The sequence below is a fragment of the Lynx rufus genome, unplaced genomic scaffold (assembly GCF_022079265.1).
Source record: "Lynx rufus isolate CCGP_SWC_20201006 ecotype Redwood Valley unplaced genomic scaffold, mLynRuf1.p SCAF_3, whole genome shotgun sequence".
NCBI classification, from domain to species: Eukaryota; Metazoa; Chordata; class Mammalia; order Carnivora; family Felidae; genus Lynx; species Lynx rufus.
Window position 1 is genome coordinate 72414388 of NW_025814845.1, and position 12573 is coordinate 72426960.

At 35.2% G+C, this 12573-nt stretch overlaps 1 protein-coding gene across 2 annotated transcripts in view; it reads left to right on the forward strand.

The window, feature by feature from the left end:
* CCSER1 (coiled-coil serine rich protein 1) overlaps positions 1 to 12573 on the forward strand; it is an 854890-nt gene that overhangs the window by 686288 nt on the left and 156029 nt on the right. Inside the window, exon 10 of one of the 2 annotated variants that reach the window (XM_047091178.1) lies at positions 43 to 1162. The exons of the other annotated variant lie outside the window; for it this stretch is intronic. Within the exon in view, the coding sequence (XP_046947134.1) occupies positions 43 to 102 (60 nt within the window). The 3' untranslated portion in view covers positions 103 to 1162. Of the gene's footprint in view, positions 1 to 42; positions 1163 to 12573 lie in introns of those variants that run through there. 2 annotated transcript variants of the gene reach the window in all.

The following is a 12573-nucleotide window of genomic DNA, read 5'->3' on the forward strand; positions in this document are numbered from 1 at the left end:
TGAAGTCATTCATTTATTTACTTTTGTTTTCTTCTTTTCAAGGCCCTGTGGAATCCTACATGCACTGAAGGTTTATTTAAACCAGTAAATATTTCAACCTAGGTTAAATCATTTGACCATAAGCAATGTATCATCAGTCTGTGACATGTGAAATATTGAATAAAATCAATTTTCCATCATTCCATATGTTAGCTATTTCATGTAATATGCTAGTTTCCACTCCAAATATTTCATTTTCTGCATTTGTACACAATCGCATAAAATACTTATTTATTTTACATATTCCTACCTTATTCTTACTGTATGTTGACAACAAAAATAGGCTTACTTAAAAATTATATGCAACTATTTTTAAATGTAACATTCCACTTGGCAGGGCACATTTTCTGTTCAACCTTTTCATCCATCTCATTTGTCTCTCTGGTTATAGTTTTCATTTAATTTCATCACATATTCTATGCACATTAGGGAAGTTTGTAAACAGTACTAGTTTCTCCCATCCTAGTGAGATAATTCCTACTGAAGAACTAAATTCTCTCTATGTTTCTCTTGTATTGAGATCAAAAGATGAAAGCAGGGTGTCTCCAAAGAAATACATAATGAGTCTTATTCAAACTTATTCAAAATACGTAATGAGTCTTATTCAAACTACAGAAAGTCAGAAACCTATTTATATCTCTGAACATGTGAAAAAAGTTTATTGGATACTGACTGACCTCATATTAAGGGAAGTTTCTTGAATGTATCATGAAAGAACACTTGTCTCCTGGACTTAGCATTGCTGCCTGATTTCCGTGTTTTGTTTTGTTTATTGCCTTTCTAGAAGAGCTCACTTTAATTATTAAATGGCCAGGTGGAACAAGGCACCCTTGAATGTTGTAGTTTATTGCAAGGGTAAGTGACACAGCCCAGAAGGGTTTCAGTGTTGTGAGCAGGGTGCCCGGCAACAGAAGAGCCACAGAGCTAAGGAGAGGAAAGCAGGTCTTACGGAGTTCTCTATATTTTTTTCAAACAGACAACAAAATAATCATAATTAATGGTAGTAACATTCAGATATATGTTATAAAATGTCTTAAATTATTTGAATCATTATGTAATATGAATGATCACATGTTGGCTTTAAACCATGGTGTTAAAATAAAATTATAAATATATTTATTTACTTGAAAACATTGTATGTGTCCTTGTTGACTTTGCCCCTTAATGCATTCTTTTATAACCTAAGATAGAACTATTTTGTTTCTCTAACAATTTTCTATAGTTTATTTTGTAATCCTATTCTTATCTCTTCCTTTTTATGACCTTATTTTATATTTGAAACCTTTAAATGTAGATAAAGTAAGAAACCCCATCACCTACAATAAAGCACTCACCTGGTAAAGATTTTTATCAACTTGAATGATCAATATCATTTTAAATAAGAAGAAAGAATTTAATGATATTTTGACTAAGATGCAAAGAAAAGAAAAACTTGTATTATTAACTGGATTCTAGATTAAGTCAATGAAGAAAGTTACTTTTTTCCCTACAAGCAATGTAGCAGAAACTGTCCACACAGACAAAATGATCACTTACCTCAAATCGTACAATTTCAAGATTGTTCTTTAACACTAGTGAGACGTTTCGGTGTTGCTTCCTTGGATGTCGGCCAAGGAAATGAAACTGTTCTTTCATTCTTTCCCTTTTTCTCTTAATGGAACTTGGACTGAGTATACATTAATGAGCATGTTTGTAGTTAATAATTTTACTTTCTTAAAATGTGTTTATTTGATTGCATTGAAAGTGTTTTTAGAAAAATGTGCAAGAACCATTGTACTTACTGTACTATACTCCAAGGTGTTGCAAAGCTAAAGTTGGTATTTGATGACAGGCATCAGAGTATATCTGACCATTGAAAATAGTACAACAATAGTGTATATTGATGAAAGGAAGCATTATGTTGAACTATGACTCCTGAGTGCCTGAAATACTCTAACAGTTGCTAACTCAAAATAAGAGAATGATAAGCTTAATTATGTTTTGTTTCCTAATAAGGAAAGTGAAATTTGAAGAGTATGAGCTTTCTCAAGTTCATGTAACTATTCTAATGATATCAAAGTCATAGATTATGCTCAGGTGTTCCAGATCAAAAGAATTTTGTTTTATTTTTCTGACTTCAGAATACTGGTGGATTTTACAATGACAAAACTCAATACAGATTATACATGGATTACATTTACAGATATATAGATAATTGTATATTGTGTATACATTATGCATTATTAAAGATAGAATTTCTCTGAAATATGCATTATGGATAGGAATAATTGTGATGATAAAATCTTGACTATGTGAATACCTAATTCTTTAACATGTATAACATATGAGCCAAGAAAATAGTTTTATTAACACATTTTATCTATATTTTAAATCATGAAAATTTAATTTGTCATGCTCTGTAATATATGCATGTTAAATGTTTTTATTTATCATATTTTAAAATATAGGCAACTTAAGGGCGCCTGCCTGGTTGGTTCAGTTGGTTGAGCTTCTGACTCTTAATTTTGGCTCAGGTCATAATCCCAGGGTTTTGGGTTTGAGCCCCATGCTGGCTCTGCACTGAGTGTGGAAACTACTTGAGATTCTTTTGCTCCCTCTCCTCCTGCCCTTCTCCCCTTCTCACACGTACTCTTTCTCTCTCTCTGTGTCTCTCTAAAATAAATAAACAAACAAACAAACAAATAAAACAAAAAATATTAAAACTGTTCACCTCTTTAAAAAAATGTAGGTAACTTATTCCCAGTTAGATTTATGACATATAGCTGTTTGTATTTTTTTAATGAAGAGTCTAAAATATTTTATTACACACGTAAGATTTTGTTATGACACACATAATTTCCTTGCTAAAGTTTTCAAAATGGTAACATTTTTCATAATTACCTAAATTTGATGTTCTTTTGAAGTTCTGTTTATTTAGAAAACAAAATGTACTTTCTTTCCCATGTTTAACTTGCTGCTAGAGGTGGAAATGTCAAATTTTAAAAAAGGATGCTTTCAATGTTGTATTTTTTTGCCTATATGTTCCTACAGGAACTCTAAATGTAGTTCTATGCTATCTTAACATTTTTTTTTCTTGAACTATAGTTGACAAAAAATGTTACATTAGTTTCAGGTGTATAACTTAGTGATTTAACAACTTTATATGTTATGCTGTGCTCACCACAATTGTAACGACCATCTGTCACCATACAATGCTATTACAATACCACTGATTATATTCTGTATGTGGTACCTTTTATTCCAGTGATATATTCATTCCATAACTGAAAGGCTATATCTCCCACTCCCCTTTATCCATTTTGCCTATCCCCCCCTTTCCTTCTGGGAACCATCAGTTCTCTGTATTTATGGGTCTGTTTCTTTTTGTTTGCCTATTCATTTGTTTTGTGTTTCAGATTCCACATACAAGTGAAATTATATAGTATTTGTTTTTCTTTGTCTGATTTATTTCAATTAGCATGATATGCTCCAGGTCTATCCTTGTTGTCATGAATAGCAAGATCCCATTATTTTAATGTTCAAGTAATATTCCAGTGTGTGTGTAGGACATCTTTCTCCATGCATCTGTTGGTGGACACTGGGTTGCTTCCATATCTTGACTATGGTAAATAATGCTGCAGTAAACATAGAAGTGCATATACCTTTTCAATTAATGTTTTTGTTTTCTTTGAGTAAATACCCAGTAGTAGAATTACTGGGTCATAAGACATTTCTATTTTTATTTATTTTATTTTATTTTAATTTCAGTTAACATACTGTTATAGTAGCTTCAGGTATAAACTTATATTTTTAATTTTTTTAGAAACCTCCATACTGTTTTCCACAGTTGCTGCCCAATTTACATTCCCACCAACAATGCATAAGGATTGCTCTTCCTCCACATCCTCACCAACACTTGCTATTTCTTGCCTTTTTGATTCTAGCCATTCTGACAGGTATGAGATAATATTTCAATGTGGTTTTGATTTGCATTTCCAAGATAATTAATGATGTTGGGCATTTTTTCATGTGTCTGTTGGCCATCTGTTTGCCTCCTTTGGAAGATGTCTAGTCAGATCTCTCCTTATTTTTAATTCGATTTTTTGGGGGTATTGAGTTGTATAAGTTCTTGATATAGTGGGGGTATTGACCTTTTATAGGATATATAATTTATGAATATCTTCTAACATTGAGTAGGTTACCTTTTCATTTTGTTGATGATTGCTTTTGCTGTGCAAAACTTTTAGGGGTGCCTGAGTAACTCAGTCTTTCTCTTTCTCTCTCTCTCTTTTAAAATAAACATTTTTTTTTAAAAAAAGCTTTTTTTATAATGTAATCCCAATATTTCATTTTTGCAGTTGCCTGGGTGGCTCAGTTGGTTAAGCATCTGACTCTTGGTTTTGGCTCAGGTCATGATCTCACGGTTCATGAGTTTAAGCCCCAAGTTGGTCTCTGAGCTGCCTGTGCAGGGCATGCTTGGGATTCTCTATCTTCCCACTCTCTCTCTTTTTCTCAAAATAAATAAATACACTTAAAAATTATCTTGCTTTTATTTCTCTTGCTTGAGGAGATATATCCACAAAAATGTTTCCATGGCTGATGTCCAAGAAATTACTGCCTCTGTTTCTTCTAGGAGTTTTATGGCTTCACAACTCACATTTAGGTCTTTAATACATTTGAGTTTTATTTTGTTATTTATTTATTTATTTATTTATTTATTTAAAGATATTTATTTTTAAATATTTATTTTGAAGGGGGGAGGGGCAAAGAGAGGGGAAGACAGAGAATCCCAAGCAGTCCCCATACTGTCAATGCAGAGCCCAATGCAGGGCTCAATCTCACAAACCATGAGATCATGACCTGAGCTGAAATCAAGAGTCGGATGCTTAACCAACTGAGTCACCAGGCACCCCTAAGATTTTATTTTTAAATAATCTCCACATCCAATTTTGGGCTTGAACTCACAACCCAAAGATTGAAAGTTGCATACTGTACTGATTGAGCCAACCAGGCACCTCCATTTTGAGTTTTTGTGTGTGATGTAAGAAAATGGTCCAGTTTCTTCATTTGCATATAGCTGACAAGTTTTTCAGACCATCTTTTTCCTAGTGTATGTTCTTGCGTCCTTGTTGTAGACTATTTGACCATATAAGCATGGTTTTATATCCGTACTCTCTATTCTGTTCTATTGATCTATGTCTGTTTTTGTGCCAGCACTATTCTGTTTTGATTTTTACAGCTGAGTAATATGTCTTGGCATCTGGATTTGTGATACCTCCAGCTTTGTTCTTTTTCAGGATGGCTTTTGCTATTCAAGGTCTTATGTGGTTTCATACAAATATTAGGACTATTCTACTTCTATAAAAATGCTATTGATATTTATTACATTGAACTGTAGGCTGCGTTGGTTACTGTGGACATCCTAACAATAGTAATTTTTCCAATCCATGAGAATAGTAGATCTTTTCATTTTGTTTTTATGTCATCTTGAATTGCTTTCATCAGTATTTTATAATTTTCAGAGTATAGGTCTTTCACTTCCTGGTTAAGTTTATTCTAGGTATTATTTTTGGTTCAATTGTAAATGGAATTGTTTTCTTGATTTCTCTTTTTTTACTTTGTTGTTAGTGTATAGAAATGCAACTGAATTTTGTGTCCTGAAACCTTACTGATTTCATTTATTATTTCTAATAGTTTTTAGGTAGAGACCTTAGGATTTTGTATGTATAGTATCATGTCATCTGCAACCAGAGACAGTTCAAATTTCTTTCCCAATTTGGATGACTTTTAGTTCTTTTTGTGGTCTGATGGCTGTAGCTAGGACTTCTAAGACTATTTGAATAAAAATGGTAAAAGTGGACATCTTTCTCTTGTTCCTGACCATAGAGAAAATTTTCTCAGCTTCTCTCCATGGAGTATGATGTTAGCTGTGTAGTTTTCACATACAGCTTTCATCATGTTGAGGTGTGTTCCTTCTAACTCCATTTTGTTGAGGGTTTTTATCAGGAATGAATGTTGAATTTTGTCTAATGATTTTCTACATTTATTGAGATCATCATATGATTTTTATCTTTCATTTTGGTGTTAATTGATTTATAGATTTGGATCAGCTGGTGTAAATCCTATTTGATCATGGTGAAGAATTTTTTAATGAATTATTGAATGTGATTTGCCAACATTTTGTTGAGGATTTTTGCATGTATGTTCATGAGGGTTATTGGCCTGTAGTGTCTTTGTGTTTTTGGTATGAGGGTAATGCTGGCCTCATAGAATAGGTTTGGAAGCTTTCCTTCCTCTTCTACCTTTTGGAATAGTTTGAGGAAAAGTAGGTATTGACTCTTCTTTAAATGTTTGTTATAAGTCACCTGTGAATCCATCTGATTCTGGACTTTTGTTTGTGGTAGTTTTTTGATGACCAGCTCAATTCTGTTACTAGTAATTGGTCTGTTCATATTTTCTCATTCTTTCTCATTTAATTTTGGGAGATTGTACATTTCTAGTAATTTTTTCCATTTTTTTTCTAGTTCAGTTTTGTGGTATATAACTTTTCATTGAGTTCTCTTAAAATCCTTTGTATTTCTGTGGTGCCAATTGTTACTTCTCTTTCATTTCTGATTTTATTTATTTGAATAATTTCTCTTTTTTTCTTGATGAGTCTGGCTAAATGTTTACAAATTTTGTTAATCAATTCAAAAAAACAGCTTTTATTTTTTTATCTTTTCTCCTTCCTTTCTTTCTTTCTTTCTTTCTTTCTTTCTTTCTTTCTTCCTTTTCTTTCTTTCTTTCTTTTTCTTTTTTTCTTTTTTCTTTCTTTCTTTCTTTCTTTCTTTCTTTCTTTCTCTTTCTTTCTTTCATCTCTGTTTCATTTATTTATGCTCTGATATGTTTATCAGAGCATTATGTTTATTATTCCCTTCCTTCTACTGTTCTTGGGCTTTTTTTTTTCCTTTTTCTAGTTCCTTCAAATTAAATTGTTCATTTGAAATTTTTCTTGTTTGGGGCACCTGAGTGGCTCAGTTGGTTAAGCATGTGAGTCTTGATTTAGGATCGGGTCGTGATCTCACAGTTCATGAGTTCCACTCTGCATTGGGCTGTGCACACTGATAGTGTGGGGCCTGCTTGAGATTCTCTTTCTCTCCTCTCTACCCCTCACCCACTTCCTCTCACTTTCTCTTAAAATAAATTAAAAAAAACTCTAAAAAAAAAGAGAACATTTTCTTATTTTTTGAGGTTTGGACCATTGTGTTTTCATTTTCATTTGTTTCCATTTATTTTTTTTTTAATTTCCTTCTGATTTCTTTGTTGGTTGTTTGATAGCATGTTGTTTACCTTCCGTGTGTTTGTGTTTTTTTCCATTTATGTTTTCTTCTGATTGATTTCTAGTTTCATGCCATTGTGGCTGGGAAAGATGCATGACATGACTTTAATCTTCTTAAATCAATGTGACTTTTTTATGTGGCCTAATATGTGATCTCTTCTGGAAAATGTTCTATGTGTACTTGAAAAGAATGTGTATTCTGCTGTTTTCGGATGGAATGATCTGTTGTGATTGTCATGGGCTGGTGTTGCAGGGCATCCTGTGCTGAGGCTGCCTTGGTTGGGTGGAGCTGAAGTAGGCATGAGACTGGACAGTCTCTGGGATCTCTGTGCAGAGAACACCCTGGCAGGGCAGCCAAAGATGAAATGAGCATGGACCAGGATGCTCCCTGGGCTTTCCATGCAGTGGGAGCATGGCAGGGTAAATGAAGCTGAAGTGTTTGCAAACTGGGGTATCCTAGGGTACACAGTGCTGGGGACACCTAGGTGAGGCATCTGGAGCCAAAAAGCAGGTGTGAATCAGGAGGTCTTGGGGCACTCTGTGCTGGAGGTGCCCTAGCAAGCTGTCTGGATCCAAAGTGGTACAGGTCTGGAGTGTTCCATAGTGCTTTGAACCTGTGTCACCTTGATGTGATAGCTGGAACTGTAGTGAGTGCTGAAAAGGGGTGTCCCTATGTCTGCCACACTGGGGCTGGCTTGGTGGGATAGCTGGGGCTGGTGTGGTCCAGGGACCGAGGGCTCACTGAGGTGGTAGGTTAGTTAGAGAACCCAGACCATGCTCCTGTCCATGCTATCAAGGTGGAAGGGGAACATAAGCCATGGTGCTCACTATGCCCCCACCCCCGCCAAACCAGAGAAAGTTCCAGTAGCTCCCCCTCCATTTGGTATGGTTCTGGGTCTCATTCTTCTATATTCTAGTTTTTTGTTTGTTTGCTTTAAACTATGTTTTTTGTTTGTTTGTTTGTTTGCTTGCTTGTTTGTTTCAGCTCCAAGGTATCTGGGGCTGGTGTAGGCTAGAGGCCCGGGTCTTGCTAAGGTGGCAGGCTGAGTATGGTGCCTGGACCCTGCTGCCATCTGCACTATCAAGGTATAGGATGCATGTAAACCATAGTGTTCCAGCAGCTCCCACCTCTCTGTGGTGGGAGTTCTAAGGCTGCATATTTTAAACACTAGCTGCTTTTTTACACTATGGCTTCTTTTCTGTGCCCAGGGCAGACAGATCTGCTCCCAGTCCCCTCAGTGGTATCCCTCCCCCTGCATTTCCAGGAGTGTTGGAGGTGGGAGTTCCCTTCATTACCACATCTTTGTCTCTATTGCCATTCTCTCCATGTGTTCTATCTTTTGTTCAGTCAGCCCTCTGTTTTTCAGGAGGAATTGCTCTATAAATAGGCTTAGATGTGTTGTGTCTGTGGAGAAAGTAAATTCAGGGTCTTCCTGTCTTGCCATATTATACCATGTTATGTATGATTATTATTTCTAAAATAAATCTCTGCCCCTTGGTGCTTTTTTTGGGGGGAGTGGAACAGTAATTACAATTATGATATGCAATATTCTTTCCCCCTGTGAGGAAAAATAGCCAATAACTTGAACTTTGATAACAACCTGAAAGGCTTGTGTATTCATAAATCTTGAATGTAATGTCTGTGGAGAGGGAATAGATGTCATGCCCTCCTACTCAGGTTCTTCATGGAAGTTTCTTCTTCATAGGGCTGGCAAGATTTCTGACCTGGAAAGAGATTTATTTTTACCTTTTCCCACTAAGGATAGCAGAGTCAACTTAAAAGAACAAGTAACTTCACTTAGTAATAAATATTCTACACAAATTTTAATTTTGTTTACCTCATGGTTTGTATAATATGTTTTAAGAAGTTATTGTGTTGTCGTTTATTTAGTGTTCAATTTATACTTCAGTAAAATTTTTACACAATTTTATGATTTATGTTGTTGGAGATCTCTATCATCTGACTGTCATTTGGTTGTAGCTACATGAATTTTAAGAATAGGACCCTAGGGGCACCTGGGTGGCTCAGTCAGTTGGGCGTCCAACTTTGTCTCAGGTCATGATCTCACGGTCGTGGGTTCAAGCCCTGCATCGGGCTCTGTGCTGGCAGCTCAGAGCCTGGAGCCTACTTAAGATTCTGTGTCTCCCTCTCTCTCTGCCCGTCCCCACTCATGCTCTGTCTCTCTCTGTCTCTCAGAAATGAATAAACATTAACAAAACTTTTTTTAAAGAATAGGACCCTAAAAGTTAATGACGAATATCTTTTTTTTTTATTTTTTTTTCAACGTTTATTTATTTTTGGGACAGAGAGAGACAGAGCATGAACGGGGGAGGGGCAGAGAGAGAGGGAGACACAGAATCGGAAACAGGCTCCAGGCTCTGAGCCATCAGCCCAGAGCCCGACGCGGGGCTCGAACTCACGGACCGCGAGATCGTGACCTGGCTGAGGTCGGACGCTTAACCGACTGCGCCACCCAGGTGCCCCAATGACGAATATCTTAAAAGCTACCCTATCCATTTCATTAATGGAAATACAGAATGAATAAACATTTATATATGCATAAATTGATACTAATATGGTTTTTCTAATGCTCTGTTACCAGAAGGTGAGCTTTAGAAACCCCCAATTTTTTTAAAATTAATTTGATATAAAAAGTAGAAAGCATCTAGTAGAATTTCACATATATATTATCCATTAGAAATTTATTGTTGGTTTTTAATGAAAAAGAATATGCAATATCTGATAAGCTAACACAAAGGATCAGACTGTCCATTTAGACCAATACAAATCATAGATCTTACCCAATATCAAGCTTTACTAATTACTTGAAAGGTTTTGACAAAAAAAGCTCAGATGAAAGAGGGACAGCTCTCCAAACTCTTTCATCTCACACTGAACACCCACTCTCTGGTCCAGAATAAAAAGATCAGATATCTAAATGAGGTTTTGTGGAGTTACCACACAGGGAAGAAAGAATGTTTCATCCGTGAAACACCTCTATTTTATATTCCAACAATGACATTTTTCAAAGGGAGCTGTGCTCATAAATCCATAGATTTTGAAATTTGTTTTTCAAATCAATCCTTAATCAGGGACCTCTATTAAAAACTCCATATATAAAGACTATTTTCCTAGGAAGTATTATTAGGTTATTTTTCTGGAGATTTAGTTTTCATGTCCGTGCAATTAGACAAGGTTACTTCCCTTTTTTCCTTCTGTGGAGAAAAGTCAGTTGCTTTAATTCCTCCTCCTCACCTGTTCCATTCCCACCAATTATTCTGACAGTGATATTCGATTGGAATGGAATGGTCAACCCAGTCTCCTGGAATTTTCATTTCTTTTTAATTGTTAAAAAAATGCCTTGTAACAAAAAGTATATCTGACCAAGATTGCAGTTATATATTTGGTTTTTCATCTGTGTTTTGAATGTTTCAAAACACAGTTTGAGGCAAGAGTTAGAAGATTGCTTTTCTTGGAGATTACCTTTTTGTTTCCTTTTATTTCTCACTTAAGGCAAGCTTTCAAGAATTGCAATTTTTGAAAGTCAAGAATTTCATGATTCAGTTGGAGAAAAAAAGTAAAATTCCTTTACAAAGATAACATTGTGGGTCAACTATACTAAAAAAAAAATTAAAAAACAAAAGTTACTTTTAAAAACATTCTGGATGTATACTATAAAATAGGAGAATAGTCCATTTTTTAACTTTATATATCATATTTAAAATAAGTATTTACTCATTTTATTTTTTGTTTCCATTTGCTGTTTATACAAAATTACTCACACTGGAGCAGTAATGCATTCAGTTGATTAGAATAGAGTATATGCTCTCTTTGTGTTCTTCTAGTTATGATATATATACCTCATTATATATTTTACTGAATATAAAATACAATATAAATAACAAAATGTTTTGGATATAGTTTTATTCCTATAAAGTGTCTATCCTTTTTATACTTCATTTTCTCCCATTTAGTTTGTATCAAAAAGTACAGTAGAAAATTCTCTTAAGAGAAAACACATATAAGAAAAACTGAATCTAACATTTGCAGCGTGATTTGTATGTTTTCCTGCTGTTTCAGAAACAGAATGTGTTATTTCTACTCACAAGTCTCAGTGCCTTTACTTACATCATTCCCTGAACCAGTAGAGCTATGTCTTCTCTCTTGCTTTTTCTTTTTAATTTTTTTTTCAACGTTTATTTATTTTTGAGACAGAGAGAGACAGAGCATGAACGGGGGAGGGGCAGAGAGAAAGGGAGACACAGAATCGGAAACAAGCTCCAGGCTCTGAGCCATCAGCCCAGAGCCCCACGCGGGGCTCAAACTCCCGGACCGCGAGATCGTGACCTGGCTGAAGTCGGACGCTTAACCGACTGCGCCACCCAGGCGCCCCACTCTCTTGCTTTTTCATATGAAGAAGAAAACAAATTTTATTTTCCCTATTCCACCGCAGCATATAACCTGGCTTCCTTAGGCATAATTGAATTCTATCTTCTTTAAAGCCCTCTATAGTTCACTGATGGCTAACATTTTTGGCTCTGTGTGTCAAGTGCTGTTCTAAAGGCTTTACATATTTTAAATGTTTTAATCCTCATAAAAGTCTGTGAGGTAGCTATTCCTATGTGGTATCCTTTGCAAGCAAGAAAACTGAAATACAGGGAAATTAAGTAACTTGCCCAAATCACACAACTAGAAAGTTACTAAGCTACATTTAAGCATAGGTCTGCCAGACCCAGAACCTGCACTTTAAAACACACTTCTCTATAGCCTTGTAGGTGAATCATGGAATACTTGAATTTATCCGTGGCTATTTCATGTGTGCTACTCTCATCACCCCAAGTGAGGTATTAACTCTTTAAAATATAGAATATATTGTATAAGATTTTTCAGTCCTCTTTAAAAATGTGGGGGGTGGGTGGAGGGGTGGTTAGAGGTAATTTAATTCATCCTCCTTGCTTTACAGATGTACTTACACAACTTAACAGAAAATGGATTCAAAATGTTTACTTACTTGTCCAAAGTCACAACAGAACACTTATCAGAGTGTAGACTGAAGTACTATTTTCAGGTTCTGTATGTTTGTTTGGTTTTTGTTTTGTTTTATTTTGTTTTACAGAGCAAAGACATGCTCAACTATATTCAGAACTGAAATGTAAATCCTTATGGGCCTAAGAGGGGTACTAAAGAGAGTTGTATTCATATTCTTTGTTCTCTAAGTGTCTAGACTCTCAAGAGC